This window comes from Platalea leucorodia (genome assembly GCF_965183815.1).
Source record: "Platalea leucorodia genome assembly, chromosome: 7".
NCBI classification, from domain to species: Eukaryota; Metazoa; Chordata; class Aves; order Pelecaniformes; family Threskiornithidae; genus Platalea; species Platalea leucorodia.
The window spans coordinates 72,809,201-72,835,134 of record NC_138829.1 but is presented as its reverse complement, the minus strand read 5'-3'; the positions used below and the strand labels follow the sequence as shown (position 1 = coordinate 72,835,134).

General features: G+C 47.3%; 2 protein-coding genes across 2 annotated transcripts; both read right to left on the bottom strand.

Annotated features, from left to right (window-relative positions):
- Window positions 1–2,974: 2,974 nt before the first annotated feature.
- Window positions 2,975–19,989, bottom strand: IVD (isovaleryl-CoA dehydrogenase; the record flags this gene model as incomplete). The annotated part of the gene is made up of 12 exons (XM_082318929.1): window positions 2,975–4,205; window positions 4,337–4,409; window positions 5,085–5,189; window positions 5,588–5,669; window positions 6,570–6,663; window positions 9,274–9,370; window positions 10,666–10,802; window positions 11,276–11,369; window positions 12,826–12,995; window positions 15,744–15,795; window positions 17,632–17,721; window positions 19,843–19,989. 12 exons carry the CDS (start codon window positions 19,987–19,989, stop codon window positions 4,072–4,074), a joined length of 1,275 nt encoding a protein of 424 aa, XP_082175055.1. The 3' UTR covers window positions 2,975–4,071.
- Window positions 19,990–20,320: 331 nt separating this feature from the next.
- KNSTRN (kinetochore localized astrin (SPAG5) binding protein) lies at window positions 20,321–25,665 on the bottom strand (the record flags this gene model as incomplete). Its single annotated transcript, XM_082317752.1, has 8 exons — window positions 20,321–20,491; window positions 21,382–21,456; window positions 21,605–21,666; window positions 21,964–22,078; window positions 23,790–23,889; window positions 24,115–24,171; window positions 24,322–24,454; window positions 25,602–25,665. The coding sequence occupies 8 exons, from the start codon at window positions 25,663–25,665 to the stop codon at window positions 20,360–20,362; spliced, it is 738 nt and encodes a 245-aa protein (XP_082173878.1). The 3' UTR covers window positions 20,321–20,359.
- Between the last annotated feature and the right edge of the window lie 269 nt (window positions 25,666–25,934).

The following is a 25,934-nucleotide window of genomic DNA, read 5'->3' as shown; positions in this document are numbered from 1 at the left end:
AACAAACGCCCTTGGCGTGTTTGTAAAGCAAACACTGCCCTGATGCTGTGGGCATGCCCACGAACACGGGCCTCTGTTTAAGCTCCAGTTTTGGACACGGCTTGGCGAAGCCATGGTCCCGTCTGCCCCGAGAGGCACGAGGCAGGACACCCGAGATGTCACAGCCTGTCTTCTCCGCTACATCTTCCACTTTCCTTTTGGCATGAGTTTCTGCATCAAATACGTTTTGGTACCTGTTCTGGCAGCGTTGTAGCTCAGCACAAGCCCAGCTTTTCCACGACAAGCTGCCTTTGCCTGCCAGCAGCTCCAGAGAGGACTCGCGGAGCAAAGGGGCATCGATGACGGACACAGAACGAGCTTCCTCGTGCAGATGCTGTCAGTGCCCATCGCGGCTGGGTTGCAGAGCTGAGGAGCTCGACGAGAGCGGGGCTGCAGCGTCGGTGGCAGGAACGCTGGGCAGGAGGGCACGACCCAGGCCCCCTGCCCTTCCAGGGCTCAGCACAGTTCAAGAACCTGCTCTCCCTTGTGAAAGCCTTGGCCTCGCACGCCTGCCCCGCCGCAGCAGCTGCAGCCGACTGAGATCCTGAGATTAGCACATCCTCAGGTCCAAGCCGAGCCGTTTCTCAGCAGCCTTCAGCTGCAAAATTCACCTGTACGAGATCAAACCGAGCCAGAGCTTTGCTACCTTCAGGACGTTATGCTCAGGCTGTTCTTCCATCAGGTGTCCAACCGTCGGGAACAAGCGGCAGAGCAGCTCTGACCACACATAGCGAGAAATGAATCACCGGAGCTGGATGCCCCAGGAGGCAGCAGCTTCAGCAGGGGAACCCAGCGTGGTTTTTCTTCTTTCAAGAAATCAATAAACGGCTCACCTGTGGAACCTACCCAGCCGCTACAGGACAGATGCTTTACACATCCGAAACATCTCTGGGAGTACGGCAGCGCTCGTTCGGCTGGCGGTGCCGCGGGGCGTGGGTTCTCCGTCCTGCCTTGCCCAGGACGGGCAGCATTCGCGGATTCCCAATAAGCTACGAGACGCTTCCTTAGTCAAAAAGACCTGCCTCGTTTAAAATCCCCACATTTTATACACACTGCTAAAATAAACTGTGTTTACCTTCATGAGTAATTCCCTCCGCTCTCCGTGCTTTCTCTGCTTAGTAGCCAGCCAGCTGCAAACAGGGCGAGTATCTTGAAAAGCAGGAAAGGCGCAGCACATCCAACGCCGCCATCAGCCAAAGGCTCGTCAGGCTGGGACGACTGCCATCGCAATTCAGAGCGGGCACCGGTACGATCCTGTCCGGAGGCACAGCGCCCGTGCCTGTTCTCCCTATTAGCTCTGCTGCTCTCCAGAGGAGGCCTGAGGCACAGCCCAGGTGTACCACTATAAATATATTTTTTTTTCAACAAATGAGAGTTAGGGGAAAAAGCTGTGGTTGGTAAGAAAGAGGGAGGGAGAAGGGAAAGCAAGGCTGTGCCCATTGCTGCTGCCAGCCCAGGTGCACTGCAGTGGGCACCAGACAAGGTCTGCACTGGCGGTCTGCTGGGAAACAGCCCCCAGGGACACCGGCCACCCAGCAAAAGCTTATTTATTAGTATCACACAGAGATTAAAACCCTTATGCCCTGAAAAGCCCTCCCCAGCCCTTCTTTTTACGCCACCGTGAAGCCTGCTCAGCACGAGGAGAGCCGGCCTCTTCCCAAGGCGGCCCGTGCAGCGCTGCCGTGGAAGCGAGATTTGATTAACACAACCCTGCTTAAGATTTACGCATCTCTCCCTCCGGCCTGGCCCACGGGGCGTGAGACATCGATTCATTTTACCTTTAACTCTGAGCTGCTGATCAGCCTAGGCACTGAAGGCATTATTTATTGTGTATGAAAAATTAGACCTCTCCAATATTACAGGACAGGTTTAAAAATCTGTGGGTCCTTTCCAGCTTAGAAAACCTATTTTTACACAATGTGAATCTCGCAACATCCTGACACGGCTCTAACGCTCATTAGAGAAGCTGCTCTGGCCAGAGACGGGTCGTAACACAGTGATTCACTCCTACGTTCTTTTGAGAGTCTTCAAGGAAAATTGCAGTGATTCATTCCCATATTAAAGAGCTGAAGAACACAGAGGTAAAACATGAGCTTCTGATACGCGGTGGAGACGCTGCGCCTGTGCTCCTCACCGCCCCTGCAAGTGCTCCCACCACCTCTCCAGTTAGATTCGCTGTTTTACTGGGACACAGCACCGGCAGCCGCCGTGCTGGGAGGGACGAGGGCTCCAGGGTTTAGGGCTGCTCAGCCGCCCGTCCTCAGCACAGCAGGAATCGGCTACCCAAGGCGCTCGGGCGAATCTGAAAATTCCTGCCCTCGGTCTTTCACGGTACACTAGACTGGGGTGCAGCAACTGCAGCGGTTTTGTCACTTGCACGTACAGGAGAAGACGACATCTCTAATCATTCTGTGATAAAATATAAATGCCGGGTCACACAAATAAATTCTTACATTAATGTACAGCAACGCACTTAGTGTTTCAACACGCGAAGTGCGCTTCGCTTGTGCTTCAAAGCTCATTTCCAAAGCATTTTCAGGTGCAGCTCAACAAGATGTTCTTGTCAGGCCGCCTCTGTCCACCCTCTGCTACCTCCATCCAGAGATCAAGGCTGAAAATGAAGCCCTGGGACACTCCCAGAGCGACGGCCACCCACCGCAGCTGAATAAACACCAAGTTTAGGAAGAAGGCACTACCACCATGACTTTAGAAGCTTTCTAGTTGTCAGTGAAGTTTTGTAACTGACTTTTATAAACACTTGGTGACCTACCTGGCAATTCAGGAAAGTGAATTTTTCTCCAATCTGTGGCATTTTAAAATTCTACATTAGTCTACTGTCACCTAGTACAGGCAGGTGTCAGCTACAACCAAAAAAAAACCACAAAGCTTTAAGATCTTTTGTTAAAACTGCTGGGAGGTTGCCTACATGGCAACTGTTTAATTAATTGTTCTGTCATATTTACAACATCCAATTTTTCTTTGTGATTCACTCTTTAAGGCTGGCAGTATACTGTGCAATCTTCTTTAATAAAGCTAGGTAAACTTCAATTTGCTGTATATAATATGCACTGAAAACACCCACAAATACTGCTGCGCTCACTCCGACTTCTCTAGCCAACCAAAGGTGGAGCATGAGTACATGCTTTTGCCAAAAAGGTTTTTGCCTTCGGAAAAAAACCAAAGAACCCCAACTCAAAAAGTCAACCTCCTCCTGCCTGCTTCATTCACGGATGTCACAATACAGGTCTGACGTTTCAACTGTTCCCGGAATGATGGATGGTGACACCTCTGAATGAATAACACAGCGGGAGGCAGTCAATCAGGGCAGCAAAGACCTGGGGCTGCACGGAAATAGCTTGAGCAGCAGCAGGAATAGGAAAGGAAGTATGCAAAGAAACAGATGTGTTATTTTAACGAGGTTTTAGGAATCATCACCTAAACACTGCTTGCGCATCAGCGATGCCCAAGTGTTCGTGACGGCCACCCCCATGATGTGGCTGGCATCAGGTTCCCAAAAGGGAAGCTGTTAATCCCATCGGAAGGTCACAATGGGAAATTTCACCTTCCAGTGGTACCATGCTAAATGCTAGCTATTTAATGACGCTGTTTTTTTTTTTTTTTTAAAGAACAAAATTGTCCCCTCATTGTCCTTTTTTTTTTTGGGTTGACCTTCCATGCTCAGCAATGGCTGCCTCTTGTTCCAGGCATACAGCTCACCAGCCTGCTTCGATGGCGACTTGTCCCCTGGATGAACCTCAGCTCTGTAACGCTGAGCATCAGGATGGCTCATGAACAGGATGAATCAGGATGATCGCAAGAAAGGAAAAAAACCCACACTTTTCCTTCCATGCTATGGTCTGATTCATTCTGTCAACGCCCAGTCCAGCAGCATCTGTTCGCAGAGCAGGCAGAACAGAGTCCACAAGTGACGATCCCAGAATCACAAGCAGGAAGAACGTGGAGTTGTGCGCTCCAGCCTCTACGGTCAAAGGCCTCGTGGTGGTCAGCGTGCTGCCTCTCCACTGGTGGACGCTACTTGAAAGTGGCATTAAAGGCCCTGCCAATGATAAGTCTGCGCACTTCACTGGTGCCTGCCCCTATCTCATAGAGCTTGGCGTCACGCAGGAAACGCCCCATCGGGTAGTCATTGATGTAACCGTTCCCACCTGCAACCAAAAAGAAGTCACAAGTCATTTCTTTGCTCTGATTCCAGGGGCTGAGGGTGGGATGGGAGAGAGCACGGCGCTGGGCTCTCTCCAGCAATCACTCAAAGCGACAAACACTGCCAGCGACTTACCCAGACACTGAATCCCATCCAGAGCCACCTGGGTAGCGCATTCGGCTGAATACAGGATCACTCCAGCGCAGTCCTAAGGGAGAGTCACAATGATGACAGAGTCAGCAAAGGTGTCACCTGCCCTTCTCCAATCTCCGTGTTGCTCTGACCTTTCCATTACTCTACAGACATCTGCTAACAAGCTGGAAATACTTGATCACAAAGGCACAGGATTCGTTCCCCAGCGAGCAAGAAGCTGCAGCAGTCGTTCTGTCACTACAGAACACTTGTGTCAGGTCTGTAAAGGCCACATGAAGAGAGAAAAAGAAAGAAAGAAAAAAAAAAAAAAAAGGAGTGCAGCAGGGGAGCTGGTCTCGCACAAGCGCACATCATACCCGCAGGAGATGGATGTGATTTGATTTGGGATGCAGGGCTCTGGGCTCCAACTGTTAAACACTCAGTCCCCTCCTTTGATAGAGGTGTGGTGACAGTGCCAGTTGTGGAGATGACAACACCTCGGAACGACTGCTACAGCCCCTTACAATAGCCAGGATATTGTGTTTGGGCTTCCAATAAACACCTACTGATGCTGCTAAATCTGTTGCCTTGTAGAGCAAGGCTTTCTTTCTCTTTGGGTGGGGGGGAAGCACTTGGGGCTGCAAGCGAGTCATTTTAACCCCCAGTACAGAACCTCCACCCTGCTCACGACTGGAGACCAAAGGGAAAGGCATTTCCCCAGCAGACACAGTCCAGGTGGAAGCAAGCTCACCTTTGCGTTGAAATGGCCCTGGTCACAGGCCTTTGCCACGTTGTAGACATACTGCCGACACGCCATCAGCCGTGTGTACATATCGGCCATTTTGCCCTGCATGAGCTGCGCGTCGCGGAAGACAAGAGAGACATTAGCACGAGTGAGGGGAAGATCATTTTCTGCATGAGCACTGGGGATCACCCATTCCCCAAACTATCTCAGAGAAACTAGACAAATGAGAAGACATGGATTCAGCAGACATATATGAGGGAGACGGAGGTTCTACCAATTCACCGACACCCAGATGTCAGCTGCAGTCCCTCACCCACCAACAGTGGCCTCAGGTAAACAGGCCCAGAGATCCTTTCACCTCCTCACCGCATCATTACATCATGCAGCCCCAGCACAAACTCCAGGCAACCTTCTCCACGCAAAGCCCTCCCATGACAGAGCTCTTTGTCTTCTCATTTTTAAAGAGAAAAGCAAGATGACAAAAATGCCTAATTCCTTTTCTGCCTCACCTGGAAGTGGCCAATTTTCTGCCCAAATGCTTCTCTTACATGTAGGTATGGAATCGCATGGTCAAGAACAGCTTGCATCAGCCTAAGAAAAGCACAGATATGCAGGAAAAGGAAAACAACAGAACCATTAAATAATAATAATTAAACCTTGGAAGCACAATCTAAGGCAAAAAGTTTCTTATACCTAAAATGATATGCTGCTGTCTTCCTACAGCCCCACTCAAACAATGCTAAGAATAAAATCCAAAGGTCCCATTTTCCTCCCTAGTGCTCTAACATAGTGCTCATTTGGGACATCTTGTGGTAAGATCTTACCTTCTTAATTCAAGGGACTGAGACAAAGAGTTGAAGAGCTTTCTTACAACTGTAGCCAGGACAGTTTGTGCTGCCTTGCATCTCCAGAGACCACCAACTCAAGGAGTACTAGCCAATCCCACAAAAAAAGCGTAGGCAAGAGCAATAAGGGTGAAAAATCCTCCTTCTGCTTTGTGGAAGACTGTTTTTCCACATGAGGATTAGTACAGAGAGACCACTTGGGAGGACTAAAGGGCTGTAGGGTAAAAATAATTACTGAGGAGCTTAAGCACTGAATAAATGAAGAACAAACCCTTTACCCAGTCCAGTGGTCCTTCTATGTGACAGTCTGAATAGTGTTTCAGATTTTAAGGAACGAGTAATGCAAATAAGCTGGTTATTCCCAGAGTAATACACACTGTACGGACACACAAGCAAGCAATTGGTCCCCAAGGCAGATTTACCATCTCTGGAAATGTTTACGTCAAGACTAATCTTTTCAAAAGCATGCTCTGGAGGGTCTGTGGCCCAGCCCTTCCTCTTCTCTCAGAAGCTGCCCCAGGATCTCAGTTCTCCAGCCAAGATGCGTCCTGCCAAGAGCTGCAACCCCAGTTGGAGACCCACTGGGCTCAGTGATCGTGAAGGATCCTTCTGGCCTCACAATCTATAAAAGATGACAAACTCTTACCCCAGCGGCCCACCAGACAGCACGAGTCTCTCCAGGTCCAATCCACTCATCAGAACGTAGACTCCTTTGCTCAGCGTCCCCAAGATGTTTTCAGCTGCAATTGGCAAAGGAAAGCAATTTACTTATGGGCAAAACTAAGAGAAGCTGTTGTCAGAGGGCCTGTGCTCGCTGGGGAGAGGATTCAAGCTTCCAGTCCCATTCACCTTTCTTTTTGGCTTGAGACACAAACGTGCAGGATGAGCTAGACAGGCGCGGGGTTTTGACACATATACTCCCTGCCATTGAAATGTCTTTTCAATCCAACCAAAGCCAAAAAGGAAAAGGCAGCAAAGGGTTATAAAGTGCATCTACAATCACTGCTATTCTCCTGTCTATATTCTAAAGAGTAAGGTGCTCTCCAGAGATCTTCCAGCTCAGCATTTGTACCAACAACAATAGGAGACTTAATAGCCTAGGAGGACAAATCAGGAGCCCCCTTCACCATCCCATTAGTTTCTATCTGACCCAAACTGTCAGCATTACCATCTGATGTCTACTCAGTGTGTATTTGAAATGAATGCAAATCCTAGTCTGATATGCTTGGATCACCTCTCCGAGCATTCCCAATACAGGAGCCAAAGCTTACACAGGCAAGCAGTCAAAGCTCACCACTTATCACACGTCGGAGTGATATATATTAGCCTTCTGAGAGTGGAGAATACGAACAGTCATTATCCCCCCTTCTGTGAGGGGGGTGAACAGAACATTGCAGTTGTTATAAATAAATGTTTTAAAAAGACAAATATTATTTCTGTGAAAATGGAACAGGAAAATAGCCACATTAGATAATGGGCTGAGAAAAAACCTCAAGAAACCGTTTCACTTTGGGACAATCTAAAGCATGTGCTGATGTTAACAAGTATAAAAAGAGAAGCAGGAACAAAAGGCTCATCTTAGCAAGGCTGAGATCTCTTACAACCAGGAGAGAACTTAAAGCCTAACAACTGCGCTTTGTAGATGGACAGAGATTATCCACTGATCACGCCATACAGGAGAACTGACACACACTTCAGGCTTTGATCACAAGAGATCTGAGAGGTGTGATATGCAAAGTGAAAATGAGACAGGACTTGGACACATGCAGATAGTCTCCTGAAATAAATAGTCTGTTTTTCAGTGGCAGAAGCTCGTGGACTGCATTGTCTCCTGCTTATTGAAAAGCGTGTTGATGTAGCATATGGAGAAGTGCAGCCTCTGCAGAGCCATCACCATGATATTGGAGCTAGAAAGAGGAAGAATGAAGTTTGGCTTTCAGAGAAAAAGCTCAAAAGCCCCGCAGACAAGAAAGAAAAATACTAACAGCAAACATTACTTTGAAGAACGGAACACAAACGCCAGCATCAGTAATAATAAAGTGACAAAGCTGTTCATGAGTAATGACATCTCACAGCTAAAAAAGGACCGAATAGCCTGAACACTTCCCTGTACATCCAGGGAAAAGGGATGGCTAGGTATGCGGTGAGCTGAAGGATATGCACGCTGACTGCACGAGGGAGGCAGACCTGCTGGCCGTGCATCACAGCAAAAAAAAAAAAAACCAAGAAAAATGTTGGGGCTCTGAACAAACTGTTAGCAATGCAACATGACCGAGTGAATCCATGGACAACACTTACTATGAGAAAAACACCAGCCACTCAGTGGAGCATGGCTGACAGTGAAACCCACGCATTTTAAAGTGGATGGAATTGCAGTGCTAGAGGACATCTTGATCTGAGAGAAACATCCTGCAGACATACGAAATGGCATCAAACTGGTTCAGCTTCCAAGGCAGAAGATCAGAAGCGGTATTAATGGCCGGAGTGCAAAACGTGTTAACTTTCAACACTGCAGTGATGTGCTCCTCTGAGTTATCAGAAAATGGAAATCCTGTTACCATGAGAACATGCTGTTCTGTACGGATGATTACCCAGGAGATGATCTGAAGACTAGGGCACTGGCCTTTCTGATTTCAGAGTGGAAGGATCCAATAAAGTTAGAAATGTCAGATTTCAGCTGAAACTCTTCCACTTACTGCAAAGCAGCTTTTGGTGGTGTATGGGGAGCCGGAGAGTTACTTGCTCTGCAGATATGCAATTAGGATGTTCATGAGTTCAGATAAGGCATCTCCTCCACTTGCTATATAGAGGCTGTAATTTTTCTATCAATCAACAAAAATAGCCACTGGAGTAACAAAAAATGGCCATTACAGCGGCTCCTGCTGTACTAACTAATGGGGGAAAGGGTGTCCACTTTCAGGCCCTGACCCCAAAAGAACTCAGAAATGTTACAGGCAGACCAAAAGCGTGTTGGACAGCCTCCAGTGATTTTGGAGAAAAAACACCTCCAAGGCAAATAAGCCCTCCTATACACAAGATGGGGAGCTCTAGTGGAAACGAACAAGTTTGGAAGCCTCACTTAGGCTTTGCAGAAGCAGTGGTTAAGAGTTAGGTCCATGAGGGTGAAACAGGAGGGACCTAATAAGGGATGTGCTCATTCACTGCAATACAGCAGATTGCGCTTTTCCAGTTTCACCAGCTCTCCTGCGAGGCTGCCAAAGAGCAGATAACCATCTGCAAAGCCCTCTAGGTCACAGTCTGAACATGCATGTAATTAGTGATCCAATTTATCTGATCAAGATGACAGGAAACCACTACATGAATCCTGCCATGATCTGAACTCAACTCACCGGGGACCTTGCAGTCTTCAAAGATCAATTCACAGGTATTAGACCCTCTCATTCCCAGTTTATCGAGCTTCTGGGCTGTGCTGAAACCTGGCATTCCCTGCAAAGTCAAGACAGTAAAAATACATTTCAAATCTCAATTCTGACAGACTAAATAAAAACACTAGAGATCTGTGAAACTCCCCTGACCACATGAATCACAGAATGGCTTGGGTTGGAAGGGACCTTAAAGACCATCTAGTTCCAACCACGGAACCACGTTCCTGCCACGGGCAGGGACACCTTCCACCAGACCAGGTTGCTCCAAGCCCCATCCAGCCCGGCCTTGAACACTTCCAGGGATGGGGCAGCCACAGCTTCTCTGGGCAACCTGTGCCAGTGCCTCACCGCCCTCACGGTGGTCCCCATGAGGACCTGCACCCCATGAACATGCGCAGGGTACCAGAAGGGAGTCAAAGTGAACTGCCCACTCTGGGAACAAGAGCAGGTCTAAGTGCAAGCGCAGAGGAAGCAAATGAGCAGAGAAACACGCACGTGGGGGGGCACATATGAGCTGAGTGCATCCATTTTCTAATGCACATAAATATTAAACAAATAAATTATTCAGACAGCTGCCAACACTGACCCTCCTACAGCAAGGGTTGCAAGCCTTGCCAGTAACTGAGCTATTCTAATCGCTAAGTCAGGTTAAGTCCATCAGAAGGTTTACTGAACTCAGATTTTATATTTCCAGAACCATTTATTTTATTACAGCTTCCTGTCTTTCTTGTGGTGACAGAGATGTGCAGAGCATAGACCCAAATAATCAAAAAGGGAAGAAGAAAAAACCCAATAGATTCATGTTTTCCAAGGGCTCCCCGTTGAACAGCCCATTTCTGCTCCCTTTGGCCTGCTCTGCTTTGCATCCATGTTTGGGTCATTTCAGGATTCCAAAGGGGCAGTGCAAAAAAATGAGGGGAAGAAATGAATAGAGCTATTTTAACGTCTTGGCTTTAACACAACACCCCCCCACCCCCCCCCCCCCAAAGTTAAATAATGGGACAGTACGACATATTTACAAGGCCTCCAATATCTCTGACAATTTTTGGCAACAAGTAAGCCCTTTTATATGAGAGTCTTGTCCATTCTGTCCATGTTTCTAGCCCAAAAGACTGGCTATACGGTTGGATACCAAAATTCAGGAGCGCCCAGCTGGCGGTGCAGTACACCATGTCACTGGGGCAGAGGACTCATCTCATGGGTTTATAAAATTCAGGCAGGAAGCAGTTTGTCTTTGAGCAAGGGGCTGACAGTCATAGAAAGAAAACTAGCTGCCTTCTAAGTGAGCCAGGTAGGGTGAAGGAATTAGCTTTATAAACCACACTCCAATAAGCCTGTGAGAGTTATTAAACCTACCTTCTCCACAATGAACGCAGTTATACCTCGGGAGGCTGGAACAGCATTAATGTCAGTTTTAGCATAAACGATGAGAACATCTGCATCTGGCCCGTTGGTGATCCAAGATTTGTTCCCATTCAAAACAAAGTAGTCTCCTAGAAGCAAAGAGCTGCAATCTGTTAGGTCACAACAGAGCAACACCTGTATCCTCACTCCATTTATTTCAAAACAGGATTCCAAGAACATTCGCAAGATCGCCACAAACAGCATGCATGAATCCTTCCCAAGTTCAAGAAAACTCATTTCCTTCATTTCTGCAGTCCAAAGACAGTTTAACAAATGCCTGACAAACTAAGGCACCTAGCACTCATTCCACAATACCACCAACCTCTACCACCATAATCAGAAGTCCACTTTTAGACCTTCAGCCATCCACCCTGTCTGCGTCTTCACTACCCGGCTTTATCACACACCAAATCTCCCGGGAGGCAGCACGAGCCTACAAACGTGGCCTGGTATACCCAAGACTAAGCACCCTATCTCAGTGGTGTTGGGGAGGTTAGTCTAAATTTACAGGAGATGTTAATTACACTGGCTATCTACCCAGGCAGCACACGAGAGGCTTTACCTTTCTTATCTGCTTTCAGCTTCATGGACACAACATCAGATCCAGCATTGGGTTCACTCATTGCTAAAGCTCCAATGTGCTCCCCACTGATTAGCTGGAAGAAAAGACAAATATAAGACAGGGAGGAAGAACCGTAACATTGCTCCTGTTCCCTCTTTAGCCTGCCTTCCACTTTATTTTTCTGCACTGAATCTCCACGGTAGCTATTCTACGCAAGAACTGCAAACGAGAGCCGCTGTGGCTGGTAGAGTCCTAGCAGGGAGCTCCCTTGTGCTGCTCTGCTGAGGGAACAGAACCAAATCACAGTGGGATGAGAAGGATGACTCAGATGAGTACAGCCCTGCTTATGAAACACCGTCTCCAGGAAGGTGCCAGAAGAACCATGCAGGCAGCCATATGCCTTTCACAAGCTCCTTGTTCCACGCTTCATGACTGCCCTTTTACAGAAACAAGAGCTGTTAAACACAAAAGGCCAGTGAGGGGGATGAAAAGAGATTGCAAAGTTCTCAGCAATGTTCTCATAGCCCGGTCCCCCCACACTCACACTACAATAGCAGATGGACACCCCCCTTCTGTGCCTGCTCATACCAGGCTCTGGCATAGCTCTTGCTTCTTCTTCACTGTTCCTTTCATCCTGCCCTTTTCTCCTTGCCTTTTTTTCTCCCTGTGTACTTTTATCTGTCTTCTCCTCCTTTTGATCTCCTATTTTTTTAAAAACAGACTCAATGTTTAAGATACATGTTCAACCAATTCCATCCATCAGTGCATTTCTACAGAAGTCTCTGCGATACGCTCAAAACTAGTTAAGTACCATTAAGTACTCTGTCATGAACCAAGACAAGTAAGAACTAAAGTGATCACACATCTCATATTGAAAGGCAGTGAACGAGGGCATTAAAATACACCTGAGCAGCAATCAGAACAGTTCAGGGTTACCTATTAGCAGGCTGCACAATGCTTTGAGGAAGAGATACTGTACTTTGCATGTGGTTTAAATCAAGTTTCTTGCACTGATAATTTCACTGATATTTTCAGTAGCTGGGATTCAATGTACTAGTTAAGTTTTTCCATACATTGAAACACTGAAATCTGTGTAACATGCTTTCAAGCCACAAATATCAATGCCCCAGTGATGAAGAAGTTTCATATGTTGTTAATTAGCACAGGCAAACCAGGCATTTGGGCAGTGAGAAATGGAGAATATAAAATAGGAAAGCAGTGAGCTTCATTCAGAACTCTCGAAACAATTTGGGAAGTTGGAAGAATATCATCCAGTGTCACCTCAAAGCCTCATTTAGTGACACAGCTCCAGAAAGCTGGACTATGCTGCCTACAGACGTGGGCTTTGGCATAGGCCGAGGTCAATACGGATTAACAGGACAAAAAATAACAAGCTAGAGAAGGGCAAGTTTGGCAAGTACAATATTTCCTAAAGGCTGGGTGACTGAAATCAGCTAGTGCTTAAAATGCTACACACTGTGAAAAAGACATCCTTGCATGCAGCCAAAACCCAAATGCTTTCCAGTTTCCCCCCTCTTCCAGCAGCATACCTTGGGCAAGTACTTGTTTTTCTGGGTCTCGTTGCCGTTACGCACTAGCTGGTTGATACAAAGGTTTGAGTGGGCACCATAACTAAGCCCAACAGCTGCTGATGTACGAGAAATTTCCTCCATCACCAGCACGTGGTCCAGATACCCCAAAGCAGATCCACCGTATTCCACTGAAAAGAGAAGAGAAGCCTCACATTAACCACCACGGAGTACATCATGCACCAGATCCCAGGGTCGGGCTCAGTCTTGAATGAGACCTAAGACACTTACAAGAGAGCTTCTGGTTTTGACTGACACTGTCCCTGAGCTGGGCACCTCTGGCTTTCCCCATCCTCTCTGAATTTCAGTTTTCTTATCTTAAAGGCACAGTGATGTTACCTCTTCAGCATAATCCACAATTTACTTTTACAGCAGCTTTGTACATATAACATGCATAAGGATACATCCAAAACATGCTACTGACACTTGCACAACAGCGAGTCCTTCTTGTCAATCATGCTTAAGTGCAAGCTTAATATTATCGTGAAGATTAAACCAAAGTGGCAACCTGTATTAGGTGAGGGGACAAAGGAACACAGGCAAAGTTTGTAAAGTCCACACGTTTGTCATAACAAGGACCCCTAAACAAGCGAGGAATCCTCAAACTGCTCAAAAAGTGGGGCACCAGGGACTTTTCTATGCCCACAAACGTGCAGGAGACCAGCATTTTGATGGGTGGACGATTTGGAATGAGAAAAATCTGCAGATGTGACTGCTGTAATTCAACAGTGGCAAGAATGTGGACTTCAAGAGAGGACGAGGTGAGACGGAGCAGCACGACCATCGTAACTGGGAATCTAGCGAGGCACACTGAGCTGAGTCTAAAACTGGTGGTTAAGATGAAAGGCACACAGGAGAACAGGGAGAGAGAGAAGGCAGGAAAAAAAAAAAGAGAAGGCTGAGAAACATATAATGGCCTTGAGCAGCTGACAGCCTACATAAATACATACATACACATACCTACAGACACATTTATGTACACACAAATACAGTCACATCCCAAAATAAAAGCTTTGTTCTACAGGCAAGAAACAAGTGATTGCACTGTTATGAGAAGAACTAAACCAGGAGGACATAAACACTGCGAACGAGTCGGGGAGGTAGGCCGGGAGCACTTACTCGTCATCAACATGAACGCTGTAAGCAAGCAGCAACAAGGGTAAGAGCAAGTACGTTTGTATGCTCAGAGTGACCACAGGGGTGAGTGCCTAGCCTGGGCTCAGAGAGGGCTACTGCCCCTAACGCGTCAAATTAGCACCACAGCCACCAGCATTAGATGCAGTCTTTCCTCCCATGCCACTCATTCCAGCTCCTGTCTTTATCTGCAGGGCTCTTCACCCTCTGAAATCTGAAATGTATGATTTCTCATACATGCCAAAACAAGAGAGTTTTCTATTCATTCCTCTAGAACGGATGGGTTTGGCACTATTGCCTCAAGAAAGGAAAGGCACCTGCCTGCTCTAAGCAGTACTGGCCCATGATTGCTTTGTACTGCAAGGGGTACAAGAAAATAATCCTGCCAGACAACTTCTGATATAATACAAGCCATAGTGTGATTTAGAATGAGGCTGCCCTTTCAAAATTACTCTTTATATATGACATGCCTTTATTATTGTTCCATGGTAGCTACATATTTGCATTTCTTAACTTAGCTCTTTATAAAATAAATGGAAAAATCACATCAAACCAACATAGCTTTCTTAGTTCTAAAAAGAAAACAAAAAGCCCTGTTATTTAAAACGCTCCCTTAAAAGACTCGATCCACTGGTGCCCAAAGATGCCATTTAATTGAGCATACGCCCTCATAAGATTTCACATTATCTTCACATCCTAAATCCCAGTCTCAACCCCCTACAACAAAACCAATGCCAATAAAGAAACTGCACATAGCTATACAGTCAAAAATAAGGCAAAAAATTATGGGCATAGGAGGGTTTTAGAGGTAAATCTTTGAGGAAATCAGAAAGGACAGGACTCATGAGGGGACGGCTTATTTATAGTGTGGGAAACTGCTGTGAGCCTCAGGCACAACATCAAAGAAGAAAGAAGGTAAGAGTGAGAAAAAACAGGAGCAGCAGTAAATTGGGAAGAGTAAAGAGAAAGAAAGCAGAAATACAGACTCTTTCAAGCAGACTCAGTGCCACTGAAAGAAATGCAGAGGCATTATTTCAACGCATTGCTATTCAGCCTGCTTCTGCAGAAGCCTTTGCACACGCAGATCCAGAAACACAGACTTTACGACGGGGAAATAAAGGCCCCATTGGCTGCTTTTCTGCACTAAGGGCTTCTCCTCATTACACTGCGTTAGTGCATTCAGCATGACCAGAGCAGCCTCAGTAATCTATAACATGAATCAAAACACTTTTCAACTAACCTGGACAAGGCTGAATAAGATTTACCCTGATTTTTTCTGACTGGTTGGATGTGGTCAGCTCTCCGTTAGTTATCACAGCTTTTCACAGCATTGTTTTATACCCTCTAACTTCTCCTATTAGAGATGGATGTTTGTTCTAGGATACTTTTATCTATAGCTCGCGTTCTTCAAAACTTGCAGCAAACGCTTCATATTGGAGAAGCGCAAACGGGTTCCAGTCGCATACATTATATCTGGAGAAACCATTGCTGAATAGTACTTTTGAATTGTAAAAAGCATTTTGTTATCGTCCAGAAGTCTAACAAGGAAAAAGGATTCTGATTCGGTGAAGAATTAAAAAGTTGCCTAAGAGAGTTATTAAAGAACATGAAGATAGGAGCTTCTGGACAAAACGTATGTCACATCACCGATAAGGCTGCTATGAATGGGAACAGGCGAGTTTAAGTAGCCTCTCTTTTGTTTGAAGAATCACCCACCAGAAGGTAAAAGGTGGGAAGAGACTTACCAGGAGCTGTGATCCCCAGAACTCCCAGTTCCCCAAGTTTCTTCCAAAACTCCTACAAATACAGAAGCAGCAATCAGTCCAGACTCACAGTCAGGGCACCAGCATAGGAAGTTTTCCCAGGTAGCTCACCAGACATATCGATTTACCTTAGTCTTGTGATATCTTGGAGATTAATACATCTATACCTATTCCTCCTGCAGCAGCAGCTCCATCCTTTGGACTAAGAACCCACGCAAACTTAAGGACGTTAGTTATGCGACACATGTGAGTAGTCTGTTGAATTCAGTGAAAGGTCACAAGCCTAAGTTTAATTCTGGAAGGACAGGTCCTAAGATTTAACTCATTGCCCAGTTTAAGAAGAATTTTGATGAATTAAAACCTCCCATTAATTTCAAAAACTGCACTTTCAGGCTTTCATATACTATCTCTTGCTAAAGATAATTTAGGCTGTTATGACTTAAATTTATGCTTGTCTTCTACCTCATGCATCCTTGTCACCGTGCTTTGGCAGCACTGTGTAGGACTATCAGCTTGTGGCTGCTGCAAATAGAGGTTAGCATAAGTTATCCATGACTGAATCCCTGGAAATACTTAGAAGGGTTTCTATGAGCTGGCAGTTTAACTCTTCTAGTAAAACAGGTAAGTAAAGCCCAGCAGGCCTCCTCGGGAGAGATTAGAAAATGGGCATGTCACAGCTGGCAGACAGAGGTGCTGCCCACCTCGCAGGCAGTACTAGAAAAGTTAAAGGGTGACCACGACAGAGAATTTGTGAACGCTTTGGGCTTGTGAAGCTAAAGGAGCTGAAGCCACAAGGGCCGCTCAAGTACATAACCCGCAGGTTTTCAAGACTGCCAGGACAGTAGGCACAGCTGGGGACCGGATAGCATTACTCAGTTTTGCATAGTTGGACACCTACGCTACAAAGTTCACCTGCTAGAGGACAAGCTGTCCTCCCTGACCGCCGACTCCTCCGTTTGCCCGTTACCCAGGTCACTCTGGCAACACCACCGCTCAAGTGACAGCCACGTGAGTCGAGGCGCAGAGCTGCTGGCCGACTCGAGACACAGGCATCACCTGCGTCCGCCACACGGCACCACAGAGTAAGAGGGAAGCTACGACATAATGCAGTAGCAAAGGATGTCACCAACGAGGACCACACATGGCCTCAGTCTCCAGCAATAAGATAATTATCAGCGAATAGTCTCCAGAGACTTCAAAAAGTATTATTCAATAGCTCTGGATGACATCTGGTGCGCCAGACTAAATTTATATACCTAACTTCAAAGCTGCGCACATATCCCTGAAAATGCCAACATCAGAGCTTGGGAAATCCTAGCAGATGTTCTGAGCTTTTTAAGTCTTGTGGAGCTTATGAAAACCAATAGTTAGATCTCATTTTCATCAGTCAAGCCATCCCGTTGCACAGAATGTGTCGTTTTATTAGGAAAGCAAGTTTCAGCTCGACAGTCAAACTCTACGTTTCAGCATTTGCACACAATATTTTCACAACAAACTTGAGAGGAAACTCAGCTGTCCAAGAAGGGGTCCTGGCTAGGAGAATACAAAGCACGTATTAGAGAAGGAGTCTGAACAGAGCCAAGCAGAAATACCGTGATAAGGATCCAAACAAGACCATTATCAACCCTTTTTTTTTTTTTTTTAATTGCATGCTGGCTAGGTTCTGCCCCAGGTTGCTGAAAGTTTTGTTAAGAAAAGATAAAACAGGAAATAAAAAAAATTGTTTTCTCTATGGCTTTCAAGTTTGAAAAGTTAGTGCATGTGTTCCTGTGGTGTGGACTGGGATACTTTTGTCTGGACCAACGTACAGATCAAAGTACAGACAGGCTTTCGCTACCATCCACTTTAAATGCACACATGAAATACTTGCCCGCATGCCTTTGAATTCATTTTCCTGGTCAATCTGTTGGGCCTTCGGAGCCAAATGCTCTTGACAGAACTTTGTCATGGTCTGTCTAAGCTGGGAAAAGAGATGAGGAGAAACACGTACGTTACATCTCATCAGGATAGTGTCGGCTTCTTCCCTAGGACACTGCCAACGTTCCCCTGCCAGGCGACTCCAGGATCCCGAACCCAGAAGCACAGGACCATAAGGAAACTGATGTTTCAGGTTACTGGCTGAGAGACCGTGTGAAAGACCCTTCAGTCTTTTAAAGAGAAGATGCTGATGTACTTATGTTCCTCTCAGCATTTAACCTTAATGGGCTTAGCCCAACACGAGAAAATGCTACTTAACTCCTGCCCGCACTAGGGCTTCGGGGATGGTTTTGGTCAGGGACCTTTGAAAGCCGATGAAGAGAGCCTATGATGTGCTGTCCCCATCCGGTAGCTGCTTACGGCTTCATTTAATTACATGCAGATGCCTGTAATAAGCATGCATGCTAATGAAACCGTTAGCGTATCAAACTGGAACTACATTAGCTATCCTACTATTTTCTTCAGAGGGAAAATTTGATCAAGTCAGGTATGCTCGTGGTTCCAAGTGTTAAAAATCTCAAAATCTTTTTCTAAACTTTAAAATCTGAATACTTACATACATGTATTCTGCAGAAGTCTATAGGCATACCAAGAAAATATATACAATATCTTTTTAAGTGTTTTTAATATCTTTTAAAGTGTTTTTAATATAAAGATTTAAAAACTTTGTCTAGATATTACGGTAGAGCTTAATATTACCATTTTTCCGTTTGGTTCTTTATTCCTATAAATTAATGCTGGTGAAGGAAGTCTTAGAGACTGAAAGCCTCTGCTGCGTAACCAGAACCTGCAGAAGGGGCAGAAGCAACAAACCAAAACACGTCCAGGTTTCCCTGCCCTTCTCTCAGCCCCACAACCAAAGCAGCCTCTTTTTTACAATTCAAAAGGTATGCCAGTTCCCATGGGCACCCAGACCTCGGATTCCAGTACCACCACACAGGTGTCCCCTCTGTTGATTTTTTTTTTTTTTAATGTTTTTAAACATTAGATATGTTTCCATTGTTACAAAGTTGACAGCAGGAAACTTGAGCATAAAGCTTAAAAGAAAAAAAAAGCTTAAAACTATACTACTACTAAAAATCTTAATCAATTAGAGACTGAGGGATAGACTCAGATGGATATCCCTGATACTTTAAGCCAGTTTATAAGTTAGTGCTGTTAATTCACAGCTTCACTAGCATTACTGAAGATTTATTTCTGATTTTTTCAGCTTTTCCACCAGATAAGATACCAACTACAAGAATATTTTCCTCCTTTTACACCTGCCAAACGTAGAAGCACAAAGAAGCATCAAATTAATTCGAGCTGATAAGGTTATAAACCATGAACGCAAACTTGGTAAAGAATAATTCTGTAGTAAGAAAGGATCGAGAATGAGTAAGTTTATTTTGTACATCCGTATGCTTGCACTGTCACAATTGTCTAGGAAGGCAGGCTATGGCTCCAGACCCGAGGAGCACCAAGGAAAAGAGTTTCACCAGCAGAAGCCCCTGGGGCCACCACCTTTCACCCCGTGCCGCGGGGCAGCAGGCAGCAAGTGCTGTGACTGCCGGCGGTAGGCTGCTGGTGCACACAGGAGAGGACAGTAAAGCTAAGAACCGTTATCCTAAAACTTAGGTCCTCCGTTGGGCAAGAGAACAAGCTGGGAGAGCTGCAACGCTTCTTTGGAGAGGATTTGACGAGACCCAACCCATTTGTTTCTTTGGCGACCATATTTCTGATTCTCATTTCCGATCAGACAGGCCCAACGTGAACGCAGTGGATTTCCCCCCCCCCCCCCCCCCCCACGCAGTGCTTCGTCCCGTGGTGTGCTACCGTGACGAGGCGCCTTCCCCCGGCGGGGCAGACCCGGGCCTGCCCTGGGGCCGGCCCCGGCGGCGGCCGCCCGCAGCTCCCGGGGACGGCTCCCGCCGCGGACACGTGGGCGGGGCGCGCCCTCGCCGCGCCACCGCCCCCCCTGCGCGCCCGGGGATAGGCCGGCTCCCCGCGGCCGCGGCCAATCACCGCCCGCCGCCCCGGCCACACCCCCGGGGCCGGGGCCGCCCCCGCCCGGCGCGGCGGTACCGGTACCGGCGGGCGGCCCGGGGCGGCGGCGGGCCCCTACCTGCCGCTGCTCCTCGCTCAGCCCGTTGACCGTGTCGTCCACCGCCAGCCCCGCGCAGCCCCGCCGCAGCAGCCCCAGCGTCTGGCACCGCCGCGCTCCCCGCAGCCCCGCTCCGACCGCCGCCCGTCCCATCGCCGCCGCCGCCATGGCTGCCCCGGCTCCGCGCAGGCGCGGCCCGGCCCCCGGGGGAGCGGCCCGCCCCGCCCCGCCGCCCCGGGGCAGTAACAGCGAGCCTCCGCCTCCTCGCAGCCCGTTTAATGGGTGAAAACCCCCGGTCGTTACACCACACCGACAGACCGCACCGACGGACGGACGGAGCCGCTCACCAGCACGGCGGGCGGCGGGAGCCTGCGGGCAGGGCCCCGGCAGCTGCGGGGAGCGCACCGGGAGCTGCGGGGGCTCGCCCCCGGCAGAGATCGCTGGTTCAGAGCCCGTGAGGAGGTTTGCAAAGGAGAGACGTGGAGCGAGGAGGAAAACGTCAAAAAAAAAAAAAGAAAGTACAGTCCGTCCTGGCGCCTCACATAGCCAGGAGCTGCTCCAGCTCGTCCAGTATCGCCGAGCACTGCTTAATCTCTGCTTGGAAGGAGGAGCGCTTCTCCAGGGACTGGTGTATCCCGTCTTCTGCCCGTTTCCACTTGGCCATCGCTGTCTGTGTAGAGAAGTCGGCACACGCTACGTTTACTAACACAAAAGTACAGACTAGCAAAGCCAAGTTCTAAAGCAGCTCCAATTAAAGCATTTGAACTCTTCAGCAGGGTCTTGCCTGCTAAGCTAAGATTAGCCTGGCCTGACTGGGATGTCTTTTATCTTTGTTCCTTCAGCAAAACGTCAATTTATCTGTGACCAAAGTTTAGGAAGTCTTATATAATAGCAATTTCATTAATTAGCTCTTCAACTTCTTACCAAGCACTGTAGAACTAGAACTTCATGACTATTTTGGTCAGCACATAGACAAAATAACACTGAAGCTGCTTGTGCTCGCATACGTCTAGTTCCAGAGAGACCACCCGAGGTCACTGCCCTGGACGCTCTCCAGGTCAGACGGAGGGTCCCGAACCCCGGCCCGACGGCCGGACTGCTGCCCCAGCCTTTGCCAGCGGTGCTTACAGCCGCCTGCCACGCGCTCGCAAAAACCCTCTCTCGAGAGGAGCTGGTCTGAGCAGAGACAGCTCCGTTTCCAGTACTGCCAGCCGTCTTTACTTTGGAACTGGTTCAGTCTCACCTGAAAGCTGTCAGTCATTAACATCGCTTCCATCTTTGACCTTGTTTCAAGTTCAATTATCTACAATTCAACCTGAAATGACTGAGGTGAGAATTAACCTTGCCCCACCATAAGCTCTGCTTTAAGCCCTCTATTTACAAGGGGAGTGACGCAGTTTCCTTGCTGCACATATAACGGAAGGTGAGGAGTACTGCAGGCCCTCACTGCAGTTCGTTTGGAGAACAGAGCAGCACTGGGAGGAGCAAAATAACCTTCAGAATCTCACTCGGCACCAAGCGCTCGTTACCTGGTTGAGTCTGAAAGAGTCACAGCCTTACCTGAAGCATCTCCGTTTCTTTTGCAGCTGTTTGGTTAAATAGCCTCAGTTCTTCCATGAGCTTCTCAGTTAACAGCTGAAGAGCCAAAAGGAAAACAGTTTGATATAACGCAAATAAATGCAAGTCTCGGCAGCTGTTCCCACAACATCAGCAGAGAAGGGCAGTAGGATGCAGCCCTCTCAAAGCCCACTTAACTCCTGTTGCTATTCCAAAATTTTCTTACCTTCGTCTGCTTCTGGCATTCCTGCGTCTTTTCTTCCTCCTCCAAAATGTTGCTGCCTGTAACTAATTTGAGATGTGTTAGTGAACCTCTAATACACAGATAACTTTGCTTGTAAGAACTAACAGCTTTTCTAAGTAAATTTCTACAACAAGACAGACTAAATTATTTTCAAAGTTTATCCAGGACAGGGCTTACTACAGGAAGCAGCTTTCTCTCTTAAGCTAGAAAAAAAAAAATCCCCTGGAGTTACAGCAGTATTTCCTTAGCAAGGAAGCAGAGTCCAAATGTCTTATGAAGGGGAAAAAAAATTGTTCCGAAGAATGAGTACCAGAACGGTATGCAAAACACATAGTCCTTACCAGGATCGATGTTTCTGCTTTCTAAAATCACCATGCAAGTCTCACGAAATTTCTTCAGCTTCTCAACTTCTTGTACCAGGCCTTTATTCTCCTCCTTTAACTCCTTTATAGTGCTCTGTCATTAACACAGGTTGTAAGTGAATCAAGTTTCCAAGGAGATTTTCTTCTCATTAGTCAGTAATACCAAGTGTGATGCTAATGGCTTAACGAGCGCTCCACTAGTACCGGGAATCAGATCTTCCCCTTCTGACTCTACCATTGCAGCAAACTGGTCTGCTGCAGACCTTTACTCCTGCTTCTTGACAGGATTAATACATTTATCACATCCGCATGTCATAGCAAGTGCTAGAAAAATTTGATCCTAGAGATACATTCCTTTTCGGTAATCCTAGCATATCTTTGCTTGTGCTCCCTCTTCTATACATAAATAATGAAGAGTTTGATGCGTAGAAGAGCATATAAACATTGGGAAGAAAAGGGCCTCTGAGAATCTTTAAGCCACAGCATTATTCCCGACACAGTTCAGATATCACCAGGCAATCGGATAAGCTGATCAGCCTCACAAGCAGAACGCGATTCTCCAAGAGAATCAATAAGCCTGTGGATTAGGGTGATCCAGCTGATAGTGTCAGAAGCTTTTTGAACATTTCATAGGAGGTCTCAAAGGCTCTTAAAGAAATCAAGCTGTGAGAGAAGAGGAACGATCACCCCACAGATTAGTAACTGGTTGAGAACTGGGAAATAAAGTGAGCTTTTACAACTGAAGGTTACCAGCAGGGCCCCTTGCACATGCCAGAAACTGGGCGAAGTGTGTCCTAGCGTGATCTGTGAGAGGTGGTGAATAACAAGGTGCCAATTCTGAATCTAAACTTGATTCAAGAAAGTCAAATCTGTTTGAAACAGAAACCACTGAGCAGTCCCAGCTCTCTCAGCCTTTCTTCCAGTCCCTTATTCATTTTAGTGGCCCTTTGCTGGACTATCTCCACTATGCCCACGTCTCTCTTGTACCAGGAGCCCAGAACCGGACACAATATTCCAGGTTTGGCCTCACCAGTGCTGAGCAGATGGGAAAACACTTGCAGAAGAATACAAAGACACTAAAAGATTAGGCAACAACATGACACAATGGCGCATGAAGAAACAAAATCTTATATAAACTGAGCTCTGCGTTAAATACTCAGAAAAGAATGAGGTCACTGTCCCTCAAACTTAGTGCACAGCGGTGACCAAAATCTGAGTAGAATGTTCTTCGTTACTAAAATGAGCCCATGCACATTCCTGAACCCACACCTTCGATACTGTAGGCACTTTCACACCACACTACCTGATGGGTCAACAAAGCCAGCAGAGATTGGGCAAAAGGAACAAGGAAACTGAATAGCTTATCTACCGTATGTTAGGAGCTAGGGAAGAAAAAGAATTAATAGACCTCAAACCATCAGTGGCAAGTGATTATTTAGTTTCTCTTGATGTAGCTAGGAAGCATCTGGCAACATCAAGGCTGTTTTAATAAAATTTCATGTGAGTGTATAGTTGTGAACTTGAAATATTCTCCCACAGTGAGTTTAAAATGGAATTAGAGCTCTGATGACTATTTAACAGTGGTCTGGATGCATTATCCATCCAAATACATCCGCAGCTCTGCTGATTTCCAGGTTCTAGCAGATATCATGAGTGTCAGAGGAGAAAACCCAGCCCACCCAAACTCTACTGACTTCCGATGGAGACAGGAAAATGAGCAAGACAAGCCTTTGATCTGACCCTGTAGGGATCAGAATATAAGAATTACTCAACAATTTATTTATTCCCTGTCCCCTTTTCCTTACCTGTGCTGCTGTTAGCCTGGAGTGTAGCTGTTGTTTGGCTGTTTCTAACAGCTGATTCTTGGTCTTCAGCTCTGCTTCTAGTTTGTATCTGTTGAGAGGTCTGTAGAGTCAAACAAAGATTTAGGGGCAAAAATATCAGTATTACACACCTTCTCTTTTACTTCCACAAACATGGCCTCTTTTGAAGCGTTTGCTCTTGTTCTGACCAAGAGCTTTAATTAGCAAACTCGGCAGGAAAGCTGTACACAGGTGAGAGCTCATCGCAGCCCTCCAGGAGGGAGCATTACTGCACGAGGGCAACTAATAGAAATTCGAGGAAACATACCGTCTTGTAGCTGTCGTCTTTGAAGGAGGTTCCACTTTCTTGGCAGATTTAGGCAACCTTAAAAGACGGGCGAAATACAGTTACCAGAAGACCAGTTCATTCTTGCAGATTAGCAAGTATGTTAGTTTGACAAAACCTGCAAAATGCTAAGCCATCTTTAGGACATTTGCCAAGTAATAAATCCATCAATATTTTACTCTCATTTACCCTTGGTTTGTAGCTTTGAAGACACCATCCGCTGCAACGTTTGAGCTAAAGTTAAAATTGGGATCTTTGTTGAACTCTAGATCTGTTGTTTTGCTGACGCATTGTTTCTTTGAAGGAAAAGCCATTTGCGTTTCTGCAAGAAAAAGACAACAATGAAAACACTACAGTCTAGAAGAGATCACCATAATATATAGAACTACCGGGTCTCTTAAGCGTTCAATTTGAGGTAAATCACAATTATATCTGGCTAGAATGGAGACTTTAAGGTAGCGACAACTAAGGGCAGTCTTCAAACTTTACCCAGGATTAAGGGTCCAGAACAAGCCACAGATAGCTCAGATGGTGAACAGTGTTCAAACAGAGTTACCAGGCTAGCACTAATGAGAGAAAGCTTGGAAGTGATAATACAGGCATGATAATAAAGGAGGTCTCGACATCAAGCAGACAGCATGCCACAGGGTTCCAAGCAAAGTTGCCCAGTACTGGAAGCAAAGCAGACATAGCCCACTTGAAATTCTCACTTAAGAGCGCTTCACATTTCAATTCACTATGAGTAGATACACTTTTAAAATAACACTATAGAGAACTAGCTTTCTATGTAAAGTTTATTTGGCTTTAAACCACAGCTGTTTGAGTATATAAAACTTTGTTCACATAGCAAGTTTAGGAAGCTTCCCCCCCCCAAGTTAAGTATTTTTCAAATGACATACCCATAAGCACATTTATACGAGAGTAACGTGGGAATTTCCACTGACACAGACTAGCTCCCATGTTTTTAACATTAAGCCTGGGTGCCTTGCGTTTCTAAAATGCTGTAACCAGTATCAAAAGACTTATAGAAGGGCGGGCCTCTGAAGGAAAGCATCTTTCACCTCAGTAAGCAGGGATACAGACCCCCTCGGCCCAGCCCTGGAGCACATCCCAAGGGGCTGAGCTGGGATGCAGCGAGCAACAGCCCGCCCTGCTCAGGGGCACACGTTTAGCAAAAAAAGCGTTAACCGAAATCTTAAACAGAGACAAAACAGTTGAATAAAGCCTGTCGTTAGACTTCGCAACGGCCACCACAGACCAAGGCAGCGCGGAGCTCCCTAACAGACGCCGCTCCCCGCCTACCCACCTCCCGCGCCGGCCTAACCGGGGCGCCGGCCTAACCGGGGCGCCGGCCTAACCGGGGCGCCGGCCTAACCGGGGCGCCGGCCTAACCGGGGCGCCACGGCGGAGCGGAGCGGAGCAGGGCAGGGCCGGGCCCTCTCCCCCTGCCCCCCGGAGAGGGTACGCACCCGCGGGCGGGCCGGCGTGGTGCAGAGCGCCGTAGACGGGGATGCGGGAGGGCTCGCCCTCCATGGCGGCCGCGCTCCCCTCAGCCGCCGTTTGAATCGAACCCGCCGCCAACCGGCCGTGCGGCCCCGCGCAGGCGCAGCAGCGCCCCGGCGAGCGGCGCGCAGGCGCAGCCGCTGCTCCCTCCCGCCCCTTCCCTCAGAGGAGGCCCCGCGGGGATGGCGGCCTTCCCGGGCCGGGGCGCGGCTGTTTCCCCTCACAGCTGCCCTCAGGGGAGCCGGCCGCCCGCGCCGGGGCCTTCCCTGCCTCCCGCTGCCTCGCCCCGTGGTTTGGGC